This window comes from Chiloscyllium plagiosum, unplaced genomic scaffold (genome assembly GCF_037043375.1).
Source record: "Chiloscyllium plagiosum isolate Xiang-an unplaced genomic scaffold, Cpla_swu_hap1 HiC_scaffold_50, whole genome shotgun sequence".
Classification (NCBI taxonomy): domain Eukaryota; kingdom Metazoa; phylum Chordata; class Chondrichthyes; order Orectolobiformes; family Hemiscylliidae; genus Chiloscyllium; species Chiloscyllium plagiosum.
In genome coordinates, this window is record NW_028270188.1 from 53,856,098 (window position 1) to 53,869,530 (window position 13,433).

At 55.8% G+C, this 13,433-nt stretch overlaps 1 protein-coding gene across 1 annotated transcript in view; it reads right to left on the minus strand.

Annotated features, from left to right (window-relative positions):
* Positions 1-13,433, minus strand: part of hormad1 (HORMA domain containing 1) — an 85,856-nt gene that overhangs the window by 18,847 nt on the left and 53,576 nt on the right. Inside the window, exon 11 of the mRNA XM_087985193.1 lies at positions 13,317-13,390. Within this exon, the coding sequence (XP_087841319.1) occupies positions 13,317-13,390 (74 nt within the window). The remainder of the gene's footprint in view (positions 1-13,316; positions 13,391-13,433) is intronic.

Here is a 13,433-nt window from a genome sequence, read left to right on the forward strand (position 1 = left end):
GAGTGCCCTTACTGTAACGGACCAAACCCACCCCCACCCCACCAAGGACCCTAACTTTTATCTCATTTAAATGCATTGTGTTCCAGATATACAATTAATGGTAAAGTTCTGGGTAGTGTTGTAGAACAGAGGGACCTAGGGGTGAAGTTACATAATCCTTTGAAGTTTGCGTCACAAAAAGAAGGGGGGGGGGGTGGGTTAAGAAGGTGTTTGGCACGCTTGCCTTCATCGCTCAGGCCTTGGAGTGTAGGAGCTGGAAGGTCATGTTGAGTTTGTATGGGATATTGGTGAGGCCTCGTCTGGAGAACTATGTTCAGCTCTAGTCACCCTGTTACAGGAGAGGGTTCAGAAGATAATTACCAGGATGTTGCCGGGACTGGGGGGGGTTTAGTTAAAAAGACACTGAGCAAGCTTGCCTTCACTGCTCAGGCCTTTTGAGTAGAGGGGTTGGCAGGTCATGTTGAGGTTGTACAGGATATTACTGAGGCCAGTTCTGGTCACCCTGTTATAGGAAGGACATGATTAAACTGGAGACGGCTCAGAAGAGATGTTGCCCGGACTGGATGGTTTGAGTTATAAAGAAAGGTTGGAACTTTTCTTCCACTGGAGGTTGCGAGGCGACGTTATTCGAAGTTTATAAAATAATGAGAGGTATCAATAGAGTTAACAGGGAGTTGTGGTTTCCCAAGGATGGGCGGGCATTTCAAGACTAAGGGGCAAGATTTTCACACAGAGTGTGAATCGAGCGGGAAGCGGGTACAGTTATAACATTTAAAAGATGTTTGGATAATTACATGAATAGGAACATTTTGGAGGGATATGGGCCAGGAGCAGGGCAGGTGTAGGACAAGATTAATTTGAGATTATGGACGGGTTGGACCGAAGGGTCTGTATCAGTGCTGTACGTCTCGATGTGACTTGATTGGTCTAACTATTAGGCTTTAACCAAAGCACACTTCACTCTTACACCACAGTTACAAAGCAAAAACAGAAGAATTGGCAATGACATTCACTCCATCCAAGTACGAAACACAACACTATATTTTATACCTGCTACTTATCAACTCTTGCAACAGGGAAGCACAGACTGTTACACACCCATCTATTTGTTTGCTGATTTGCAAGGGTGGTGATCTAGGCATTTGTTTAAACAATACCATCACATATGTCTCCTTGTTAGTTAACCATATCCAGAGTCATACAATCTCAGAGTTCAATTACACCGGGGAGGCCTGACTGAGTGGGGTTTACATCTTCTCCCGCCCCGTGTCTGTGTGGATTTCCTCCAGGTGGGACGGTGTCCTCCCACCATACAAAGATGTGCAGGCGAGGGTGGATTGGCCATGCTACATTGTCCCGTAGTGCCCAGGGATGTGCAGGTTAGGGTGGACAGGCCATGCTAAATTGTCCCGTAGTGCCCAGGGACGTGCAGGTTAGGGTGGACAGGCCATGCTAAATTGTCCCGTAGTGCCCAGGGATGTGCAGGTTAGGGTGGATTGGCCATGCTAAATTGTCCCGTAGTGCCCAGGGATGTGCAGGTTAGGGTGGATTGGCCATGCTAAATTGTCCCGTCGTGCCAAGGAATGTGCACGTTAGGGTGGATTGGTCATGCTAAATTGTCCCATAGTGCCCAGGGATGTGCAGGTTAGGGTGGATTGGTCATGCTGAATTGTCCCATAGTGTCCAGGGATGTGCAGGTTAGGGTGGATTGGCCATGCTGAATTGTCCCATAGTGCCCAGGGATGTGCAGGTTAGGGTGGATTGGTCATGCTAAATATCCCTCAGTGCCCAGGGATGTGCAGGTTAGGGTGGATTGGCCATGCTAAATTGTCCCAAAGTGCCCAGGGATGTGCAGGTTAGGGTGGATTGGCCATGCTAAATTGTCCCATAGTGCCCAGGGATGTGCAGGTTAGGGTGGATTGGCCATGCTAAATTGTCCCAAAGTGCCCAGGGATGTGCAGGTTAGGGTGGATTGGCCATGCTAAATTGTCCCGTCGTGCCAAGGAATGTGCACGTTAGGGTGGATTGGTCATGCTAAATTGTCCCATAGTGTTCAGGGATGTGCAAGTTAGGGTGGATTGGCCATGCTAAATTGTCCCGTCGTGCCCAGGGATGTGTACGTTAGGGTGGATTGGCCATGCTGAATTATCCCATAGTGCCCTGGGATGTGCAGGTTAGGGTGGATTGGCCATGCAAAATTGTCCCATAGTGGCCAGGGATGTACAGGTTGGGTGGATTGGCCATGCTAAATTGTCCCGTAGTGCCCAGGGATGTGCACGTTAGGGTGGATTGGTCATGCTAAATTGTCCCATAGTGTCCAGGGATGGGCAGGTTAGGGTGGATTGGTCATGCTAAATTGTCCCATAGTGTTCAGGGATGTGCAGGTTAGGGTGGATCGGCCATGCTAAATTGTCCCATAGTGCTCAGGGATATGCAGGTTAGTGTGGATTGGTCATGCTAAATTTCCCTTAGTGCCCAGGGATGTGTGGATTAGGGTGGATTGGCCATGCTAAATTATCCTGTAGTGCCCAAGGATGTGCACGTTAGGGTGGATTGGTCATGCTACATTGTCCCATAGTGCCCAGGGATGTGCAGGTTAGGGTGGATTGGCCATGCTAAATTGTCCTGTAGTGCCCAGGGATGTGCAAGTTTGGTTGGATTGGCCATGCTAAATTGTCCCGTAGTGCCCAGGGATGTGCAGGTTTGGGTGGATTGGCCGTGCTAAATTGTCCCGTACTGCCCAGGGATGTGCAGGTTAGGGTAGACAGGCCATGCTAAATTGTCCCGTAGTGCCCAGGGATGTGCAGGTTAGGGTGGATTGTCCATGCTAAATTGTCACATAGTGCCCAGGGACGTGCAGGCCAGGGTGGATTGGCCATGCTAAATTGTCCCGTAGTGCCCAGGGACGTGCAGGTTAGGGTGGAATGGCCATGCTAAATTGTCCCATAGTGCCCAGGGACGTGCACGTCAGGGTGGATTGGCCATGCTAAATTGTCCCATAGTGCCCAGGCGTGTGCAGGTTAGGGTGGATTGGCCATGCTAAATTGTCCCGTAGTGCCCAAGGATGTGCACGTTAGGGTGGATTGGTCATGCTAAATTGTCCCATAGTGCCCAGGGATGTGTGGGTTAGGGTGGATTGGCCATGCTGAATTATCCCATAGTGCCCTGGGATGTGCAGGTTAGGGTGGATTGGCCATGCTAAATTGTCCCATAGTGGCCAGGGATGTACAGGTTAGGGTGGATTGGCCATGCTAAATTGTCCCGTAGTGCCCAGGGATGTGCAGGTTAGGGTGGAATGGCCATGCTAAATTGTCCCATACTGTTCAGGGATGTGCAGGTTAGGGTGGATCGGCCACGCTAAATTGTCCCATAGTGCCCAGGGATGTGTGGGTTAGGGTGGATTGGCCATGATAAATTGTCCTCTAGTGCCCGGGGATGTGCAGGTTATGCTGGATTGGCCATGCTCAATTGTCCCATAGTGCCCAAGGATGTGCAGGTTAGGGTGGATTGGCCATGCTAAATTGTCCTGTAGTGCTCAGGGATGTGCAGGTTAGGGTGGATTGGCCATGCTAAATTGTCCCGTACTGCCCAGGGATGTGCAGGTTGGGTGGATTGGCCGTGCTAAATTGTCCCGTAGTGCCCAGGGATGTGCAGGTTAGGGTAGTTCGGCCATGCTAAATTGTCCCGTACTGCCCAGGGATGTGCAGGTTGGGTGGATTGGCCGTGCTAAATTGTCCCATAGTGCCCAGGAATGTGCCGTTTAGGGTGGATTGGCCATGCTAAATTGTTCCATAGTGCCCAGGAATGTGCAGGTTAGTGTGGATTGGCCATGCTAAATTATCCTATTGTGCCCAGGGATATGCAGGTTGGGGTGGATTGGCCATGCTAAATTGTCACACAGAGTCTTGGGATGTGCAGGTTAGGATGGATTGGCCATACTAAATTGTCCCATAGTGCCTAGGGATGTGCAGGTTAGGGTGGGTTGGCCATGCTAAATTGTCCCGTAGTGTCCAGGGATGTGCAGGTTAGGGTGGATTGGCCATGCTAAATTGTCCCATAGTGCCCAGGGATATGCAGGTTAGGGTGGATTGGCCATGCTAAATTGTCCGTGACAGGAAAAGTGAGTCCGGGAGCAGCGCGAGGGGAAACGAGTCCCGGAGATCCGTAACAGGAAAGGTGCGTCCGGGAGCAGCGCGAGGGGAAACGAGTCCCGGAGATCCGTGACAGGAAAGGTGCGTCCTGGAGCAGCGCGAGGGGAAATGAGTCTCGGAGATCCGTGACAGGAAAAGTGCGTCCGGGAGCAGCGCGAGGGAAAACAGGACCCGGAGATCCGTGACAGGAAAAGTGAGTCCTGGTGCTGCGCGAGGGGAAACAAGTCTTGGCGATTCGTGACAGGAAAAGTGAGTGGTGGAGCAGCGCGAGGGGAAACGAGTCCCGGAGATCCGAGACAGGAAGAGTGAGTCCGGGAGCAGCGCAAGGGGAAACGAGTCGCGGAGATCCACGACAGGAAAAGTGAGTCTGGGAGCAGCGCGAGGGGAATCGAGTCAAGGAGATCCGTGACAGGAAAAGTGAGTCCTGGAGCAGCGCGAGGGGAAATGAGTCTCGGAGATCCGTGACAGGAAAAGTGCGTCCGGGAGCAGCGCGAGGGAAAACAGGACCCGGAGATCCGTGACAGGAAAAGTGAGTCCTGGTGCTGCGCGAGGGGAAACAAGTCTTGGCGATTCGTGACAGGAAAAGTGAGTCGTGGAGCAGCGCGAGGGGAAACGAGTCCAGGAGATCCGAGACAGGAAAAGTGAGTCCGGGAGCAGCGCAAGGGGAAACGAGTCGCGGAGATCCACGACAGGAAAAGTGAGTCTGGGAGCAGCGCGAGGGGAAACGAGTCAAGGAGATCCGTGACAGGAAAAGTGAGTCCTGGAGCAGCGCGAGGGGAAACAAGTCTTGGCGATTCGTGACAGGAAAAGTGAGTCGTGGAGCAGCGCGAGGGGAAACGAGTCTCGGAGATCCATGACAAGAAAAGTGAGTCCTGGAGCAGCGTGAGGGGAAACGAGACCCGGAGATCCGTGACAGGAAAAGTGAGTCGTGGATCAGCACGAGGGGAAAAGAGTCCCGGATATCCGTGACAGGAAAAGTGAGTCGTGGAGCAGCGCGAGGGGAAACGAGACCTGGAGATCCGTGACAGGAAAAGTGAGTCGTGGAGCAGCGCGAGGGGAAACGAGTCTCGGAGATCCGTGACAGGAAAAGTGAGTCGTGGAGCAGCGCGAGGGGAAACGAGTCCCGGAGATCCGAGACAGGAAAAGTGCGTCCGGGAACAGCGGGACGGATAACGAGTCCCGGAGATCCATAACTGGAAAAGTGCGTCCGGGAGCAGCGCGAGGGGAAATGAGTCCCGGAGATCCGAGACAGGAAAAGTGAGTCCGGGAGCAGCGCGAGGGGAAACGAGACCCGGAGATCCGAGACTGGAAAAGTGAGTCCGGGCGCAACGCGAGGGGAAACGAGACCCGGAGATCCGAGACAGAAAAAGTGAGTCCTGGAGCAGCGCGAGAGGAAACGAGTCTCGGAGATCTGTGACAGGAAAAGTGAGTCCTGGAGCAGCGCAAGGGGAAACGAGTCCCGGAGATCCATGACAGGAAAAGTGAGTCCTGGAGCAGCGCGAGGGGAAACGAGACCCGGAGATCCGTGACAGGAAAAGTGAGTTGTGGAGCTGCGCGAGGGAAAACGAGTCCCGGAGATCCGAGACAGGAAAAGCGAGTTCGGGAGCAACGCGAGAGGAAACGTGTCCCGGAGATCCGTGATAGGAAAAGTGCGTCCGGGAGCACTCTCGGAGATCCATAACAGGAAAAGTGCGTCCGGGAACAGCGGGAGGGATAACGAGTCCCGGAGATCCATAACAGGAAAAGTGCGTCCGGGAGCAGCGCGAGGGGAAACGAGTCCCAGAGATCCATGACAGGAAAAGTGAGTCCTGGAGCAGCGCGAGGGAAAACGAGTCCCGGAGATCCGAGACAGGAAAAGCGAGTTCGGGAGCAACGCGAGGGGAAACAGTCTCGGAGATCCGTGACAGGAAAAGTGAGTCCTGAAGCAGCGCAATGGGAAACGAGTCCCGGAGATCCGTGACAGGAAAGGTGAGTCCTGGAGCAGCGCCAGGGGAAACGAGTCTCGGAGATCCATCACAGGAAAAGTGAATCCTGGAGCAGCGCGAGGGGAAACGAGTCCCGGAGATCCGTGACAGGAAAAGTGAGTCCTGGAGCAGCGCAAGGGGAAACGAGTCCCGGAGATCCATGACAGGAAAAGTGAGTCGTGGAGCAGCGCAAGGGGAAACGAGACCCGGAGATCCGAGACAGGAAAAGTGAGTCGTGGAGCAGCGCGAGGGGAAACGAGTCCCGGAGATCCGTGACAGGAAACGCGAGTCATGGATCAGCACGAGGGGAAACGAGTCCCGGAGATCCGTGACAGGAAAAGTGCATCCGGAAGCACCGCGACGGGGAAACGAGTCTCGGAGATCCGTAACAGGAAAAGTGAGTCGTGGAGCAGCGCGAGGGGAAACGAGTCCCGGAGATCCGAGACAAGAAAAGTGCGTCCGGGAACAGCGGGAGGGATAACAAGTCCCGGAGATCCATAACAGGAAAAGTGCGTCCGGGAGCAGCGCGAGGGGAAATGAGTCCCGGAGATCCGAGACAGGAAAAATGAGTCTGGGAGCAGCGTGAGGGGAAAAGAGTCCCGGAGATCCGTGACAGGAAACGTGTGTCCTGGAGCAGTGCGAGGGGAAATGAGACCCGGAGATCCGAGACAGGAAAAGTGAGTCCTGGAGCAGCGCGAGGGGAAACGAGTCCCGGAGATCCATGACAGGAAAAGTGAGTCCTGGATCAGCACGAGGGGAAACGAGTCCCGGAGATCCGTGATAGGAAAAGTGCGTCCGGGAGCAGCGCGAGGGAAAACAGGACCCGGAGATCCGTGACAGGAAAAGTGAGTCCTGGTGCTGCGCGAGGGGAAACAAGTCTTGGCGATTCGTGACAGGAAAAGTGAGTCGTGGAGCAGCGCGAGGGGAAACGAGTCCCGGAGATCCGAGACAGGAAAAGTGAGTCCGGGAGCAGCGCAAGGGGAAACGAGTCGCGGAGATCCACGACAGGAAAAGTGAGTCTGGAAGCAGCGCGAGGGGAAACGAGTCAAGGAGATCCGAGACAGAAAAAGTGAGTCCTGGAGCAGCGCGAGAGGAAACGAGTCTCGGAGATCTGTGACAGGAAAAGTGAGTCCTGGAGCAGCGCGAGGGGAAACGAGACCCGGAGATCCGTGACAGGAAAAGTGAGTCGTGGATCAGCACGAGGGGAAAAGAGTCCCGGAGATCCGTGACATGAAAAGTGAGTCGTGGAGCAGCGCGAGGGGAAACGAGTCCCGGAGATCCATAACAGGAAAAGTGAGTCTGGGAGCAGCGCGAGGGGAAACGAGTCTCGGAGATCTGTGACAGGAAAAGTGAGTCCTGGAGCAGCGCAAGGGGAAACGAGTCCCGGAGATCCATGACAGGAAAAGTGAGTCCTGGAGCAGCGCGAGGGGAAACGAGACCCGGAGATCCGTGACAGGAAAAGTGAGTCGTGGATCAGCACGAGGGGAAAAGAGTCCCGGAGATCCGTGACAGGAAAAGTGAGTCGTGGAGCAGCGCGAGGGGAAACGAGACGTGGAGATCCGTGACAGGAAAAGTGAGTCCTGGAGCAGCGCGAGGGGAAACGAGTCTCGGAGATCCATAACAGGAAAAGTGAGTCGTGGAGCAGCGCGAGGGGAAACGAGTCCCGGAGATCCGAGACAGGAAAAGTGCGTCCGGGAACAGCGGGACGGATAACGAGTCCCGGAGATCCATAACAGGAAAAGTGCGTCCGGGAGCAGCGCGAGGGGAAATGAGTCCCGGAGATCCGAGACAGGAAAAATGAGTCTGGGAGCAGCGTGAGGGGAAACGAGTCCCGGAGATCCGTGACAGGAAACGTGTGTCCTGGAGCAGTGCGAGGGGAAACGAGACCCGGAGATCCGAGACAGGAAAAGTGAGTCCTGGAGCAGCGCGAGGGGAAACGAGTCCCGGAGATCCATGACAGGAAAAGTGAGTCCTGGAGCAGCGCGAGGGGAAACGAGACCCGGAGATCCGTGACAGGAAACGTGAGTCCTGGTGCAGCGCGAGGGGAAACGAGACCCGGAGATCCGAGACAGGAAAAGTGAGTCCTGGAGCAGCGCGAGGGGAAACGAGTCTCGGAGATCCATGACAGGAAAAGTGAGTCCTGGAGCAGCGCGAGGGGAAACGAGACCAGGAGATCCGAGACAGGAAAAGTGAGTCCTGGAGCAGCGCGAGGGGAAACGAGTCTCGGAGATCCATGACAGGAAAAGTGCGTCGTGGAGCAGCGCGAGGGGAAACGTGACCCGGAGATCCGTGACAGGAAAAGTGAGTCGTGGAGCAGCGTGAGGGGAAACGAATCCCGGAGATCCGTGACAGGAAAAGTGAGTTGTGGAGCAGCGCGAGGGGAAACGAGTCCCGGAGATCCGAGACAGGAAAGGTGCGTCCGGGAACAGCGGTAGGGATAACGAGTCCCGGAGATCCATAACAGGAAAACTGCGTCCGGGAGCAGCGCGACGGGGAAACGAGTCTCGGAGATCCATAACAGGAAAAGTGAGTCGTGGAGCAGCGCGAGGGGAAACGAGACCCGGAGATCCGAGACAGGAAAAGTGAGTCATGCAGCAGCGGGAGGGGAAACGAGACCCGGTGATCCGAGACAGGAAAAGTGAGTCCTGGAGCAGTGCGAGGGGAAACGAGTCCCGGAGATCCATGACAGGAAAAGTGAATCCTGGAGCAGCGCGACGGGGAATCGAGTCTCGGAGATCCATAACAGGAAAAGTGAGTCGTGGAGCAGCGCGAGGGGAAACGAGACCCGGAGATCCGAGACAGGAAAAGTGTGTCCTGGAGCAGCGTGAGGGGAAACGAGTCTCGGAGATCCATGACAGGAAAAGTGAGTCCTGGAGCAGCGCGAGGGGAAACGAGACCCGGAGATCCGAGACAGGAAAAGTGTGTCCTGGAGCAGCGTGAGGGGAAACGAGTCTCGGAGATCCATGACAGGAAAAGTGAGTCCTGGAGCAGCACGAGGGGAAACGAGACCCGGTGATCCGAGACAGGAAAAGTGAGTCCTGGAGCAGCGCGAGGGGAAACGAGTCTCGGAGATCCATGACAGGAAAAGTGCGTCCTGGTGCAGCGCGAGGGGAAACGTGACCCGGAGATCCGTGACAGGAAAAGTGAGTCGTGGAGCAGCGCGAGGGGAAACGAGTCCCGGAGATCCGAGACAGGAAAGGTGCGTCCGGGAACAGCGGGAGGGATAACGAGTCCCGGAGATCCATAACAGGAAAAGTGCGTCCGGGAGCAGCGCGACGGGGAAACGAGTCTCGGAGATCCATAACAGGAAAAGTGAGTCGTGGAGCAGCGCGAGGGGAAACGAGACCCGGAGATCCGAGACAGGAAAAGTGAGTCGTGGAGCAGCGCGAGGGGAAACGAGACCCGGAGATCCGAGACAGGAAAAGTGAGTCCTGGAGCAGCGCGAGGGGAAACGAGTCCCGGAGATCCATGACAGGAAAAGTGAGTCCTGGAGCAGCGCGACGGGGAAACGAGTCTCGGAGATCCATAACAGGAAAAGTGCGTCCTGGAGCAGCGCGAGGGGAAACGTGACCCGGAGATCCGTGACAGGAAAAGTGAGTCGTGGAGCAGCGCAAGGGGAAATGAATCCCGGAGATCCGTGACAGGAAAAGTGAGTCTGGGAGCAGCGCGAGGGGAAACGAGTCCCGGAGATCCGAGACAGGAAAAGTGCGTCCGGGAACAGCGGGAGGGATAACGAGTCCCGGAGATCCATAACAGGAAAAGTGCGTCCGGGAGCAGCGCGACGGGGAAACGAGTCTCGGAGATCCATAACAGGAAAAGTGAGTCGTGGAGCAGCGCGAGGGGAAACGAGACCCGGAGATCCGAGACAGGTAAAGTGAGTCGTGGAGCAGCACGAGGGGAAACGAGACCCGGAGATCCGAGACAGGAAAAGTGAGTCCTGGAGCAGCGCGACGGGGAAACGAGTCTCGGAGATCCATAACAGGAAAAGTGAGTCGTGGAGCAGCGCGAGGGGAAACGAGTCCCGGAGATCCATAACAGGAAAAGTGCGTCGTGGAGCAGCGCGAGGGGAAATGAGTCCCGGAGATCCGAGACAGGAAAAGTGAGTCCGGGAGCAGCGCGAGGGGAAACGAGTCCCAGAGATCCGAGACAGGAAAAGTGAGTCCGGGAGCAACGCGAGGGGAAACGAGTCCCAGAGATCCGAGACAGAAAAAGTGAGTCCTGGAGCAGCGCGAGGGGAAACGAGTCCCGGAGATCCGTGACAGGAAAAGTGAGTCCTGGAGCAGCGCGAGGGGAAACGAGTCCCGGAGATCCATAACAGGAAAAGTGAGTCCTGGAGCAGCGCGAGGGGAAACGAGTCCCGGAGATCCATAACAGGAAAAGTGAGTCCTGGAGCAGCGCGAGGGGAAACGAGAACCGGATATCCGTGACAGGAAAAGTGAGTCGTGGAGCAGCGCGAAGGGAAACGAGTCCCGGAGATCCGTGACAGGAAAAGTGAGTCATGGATCAGCACGAGGGGAAACGAGTCCCGGAGATCCGTGATAGGAAAAGTGCGTCCGGGAGCACCGCGACGGGGAAACGAGTCTCGGAGATCCGTGATAGGAAAAGTGCGTCCGGGAGCACCGCGACGGGGAAACGAGTCTCGGAGATCCATAACAGGAAAAGTGCGTCCGGGAACAGTGGGAGGGATAACAAGTCCCGGAGATCCATAACAGGAAAAGTGCGTCCGGGAGCAGCGCGAGGGGAAATGAGTCCCGGAGATCCGAGACAGGAAAAATGAGTCTGTGAGCAGCGCGAGGGGAAACGAGTCCCAGAGATCCGTGACAGGAAACGCGAGTCCTGGAGCAGCGCGAGGGGAAACGAGACCCGGAGATCCGAGACAGGAAAAGTGAGTCCTGGAGCAGCGCGAGGGGAAACGAGTCTCGGAGATCCATGACAGGAAAAGTGAGTCCTGGAGCAGCGCGAGGGGAAATGAGACCCGGAGATCCGTGACAGGAAACGTGAGTCGTGGAGCAGCGCGAGGGGAAACGAGTCCCGGAGATCCGAGACAGGAAAAGCGAGTCCGGGAGCAACGCGAGGGGAAACGAGTCTCGGAGATCCGTGACAGGAAAAGTGAGTCCAGGAGCAGCGCAAGGGGAAACGAGACCCGGAGATCCGTGACAGGAAAAGTGAGTCCTGGAGCAGCGCGTGGAGAAACGAGTCCCGGAGATCCATGACAGGAAAAGTGAGTCCTGGAGCAGCGCGAGGGGAAACGAGTCTCGGAGATCCGTGACAGGAAAAGTGAGTCCTGGAGCAGCGCAAGGGGAAACGAGTCCCGGAGATCCGTGACAGGAAAAGTGAGTCCTGGAGCAGCGCGAGGGGAAACGAGTCCCGGAGGTCCGTGACAGGAAAAGTGAGTCCTGGAGCAGCGCGAGGGGAAATGAGTCCCGGAGATCCATAACAGGAAAAGTGAGTCTGGGAGCAGCGCGATGGGAAACGAGTCCCGGAGATCAGTGACAGGAAAAGTGAGTCGTGGAGCAGCGCGTGGGGAAACGAGTCCCGGAGATCCGAGACAGGAAAAGTGAGTCGTGGAGCAGCGCGAGCGGAAACGAGTCCCCGAGATCCGTGACAGGAAAAGTGAGTACTGGAGCAGCGCGAGGGGAAATGAGTCCCGGAGATCCATAACAGGAAAAGTGAGTCTGGGAGCAGCGCGAGGGGAAACAAGTCCCGGAGATCCGAGACAGGAAAAGTGAGTCCTGGAGCAGCGCGAGGGGAAATGAGTCCCGGAGATCCGAGACAGGAAACCCGAGTCCTGGAGCAGCGCGAGGGGAATCGAGTCCCGGAGATCCGTGACAGGGAAAGCGAGTCCTGGAGCAGCGCGAGGGGAAATCAGTCCCGGAGATCCGTGACAGGAAAGGTGAGCTGGGAGCAGCGCGAGGAGAAATGAGTCCCGGAGATCCATGACAGGAAAAGCGAGTCCTGGAGCAGCGCGAGGGGAAATGAGTCCCGGAGATCCGTGACAGGAGAAGTGAGTCCAGGAGCAGCGCAAGGCGAAACGTGTCCCGGAGATCCGTGACAGGAAAACTGAGTCCTGGAGCAGCGCGAGGGGAAACGAGTCCCGGAGGTCCGTGACAGGAAAGGTGAGTCCTGGAGCAGCGCAAGTGGAAACGAGTCCCGGAGATCCGTGACAGGAAAAGTGAATCCTGGAGCAGCGCGAGGGGAAACGAGTCCCGGAGATCCGTGACAGGAAAACTGAGTCCGGGAGCAGCGCGAGAGGAAACGAGTCCCGGAGATCCGTGACCGGAAAGGTGAGTCCTGGAGCAGCGCAAGAAGAAACGAGTCCCGGAGATCCATGACAGGAAAAGTGAGTCCTGGGGCAGCGCGAGGGGAAACGAGTCCCGGAGATCCATGACAGGAAAAGTGAGTCCTGGAGCAGCCCGAGGGGAAACGAGTCTCGGAGATCCATGACAGGAAAGGTGAGTCCTGGAGCAGCGCAAGAGGAAACGAGTCCCGGAGATCCGTGACAGGATAAGCGAGTCCGGGAGCAGCGCGAGGGGAAACGAATCCCGGAGATCCGTGACAGGAAAAGCGAGTCCTGGAGCGGTGCAACTTCCCATGGTGCAGCTAAGTGTCTGACGGAGTGGACTGGAGGCTTGGAGCAGTGTGTGATCACAGCAGGCATTTGCTAAGCTGCTGCAATGTAATAGCAATCTGAAATTCTTTACTGCATCGTAGCGAAGTGACCTTGTAACTGTGTTCTAACTATCTCACATCTAAGTTACTTCTTAGACACTGTACGTAATATTTCTTGTATTCCCCTTTTTTATCCAGGATTTGCTCTGAGGTACTTGTAGCTAAGACGACGCCATTAGGGGCAAACTGTTCAATGTCCTCCTGTACTCCACTACACACGACAAGAAAGGATATTCCATTCTGTTCTCTTGCAAACCCACACAGACACAGGGAGCATGTGCAAACTCCACATGGGACCCTCATCAGGTGCGGTGCAAAGTAAGGGATGGGGCCTCACTGACTCTTGATTTGGTGTCATGAGGCATTTCGACTGCAACGGGCTTCGTGAAGCTAGGACGGAGTACCTGACAGTGGTGTAACTATGCTCAAGCAGCAGTCACAGAGAAGAGGAGCAGTTAGGAGAGCAGGAACAGGAGGACAAAGAGAGCGTTCCGCGAGCTGGCCCCTTGGGTCCGGAAGGAACGACACTTACCGCCAAAGCAGGGCTGGTATTCCCGGGGCTTGGCTTGTCCACCGTCTCCTCAGCCTCGGGCAATGCCCTTGCCTCTGCAAACACAGCGAGAAAGTGTCGGAGTAATCACTGCACAGG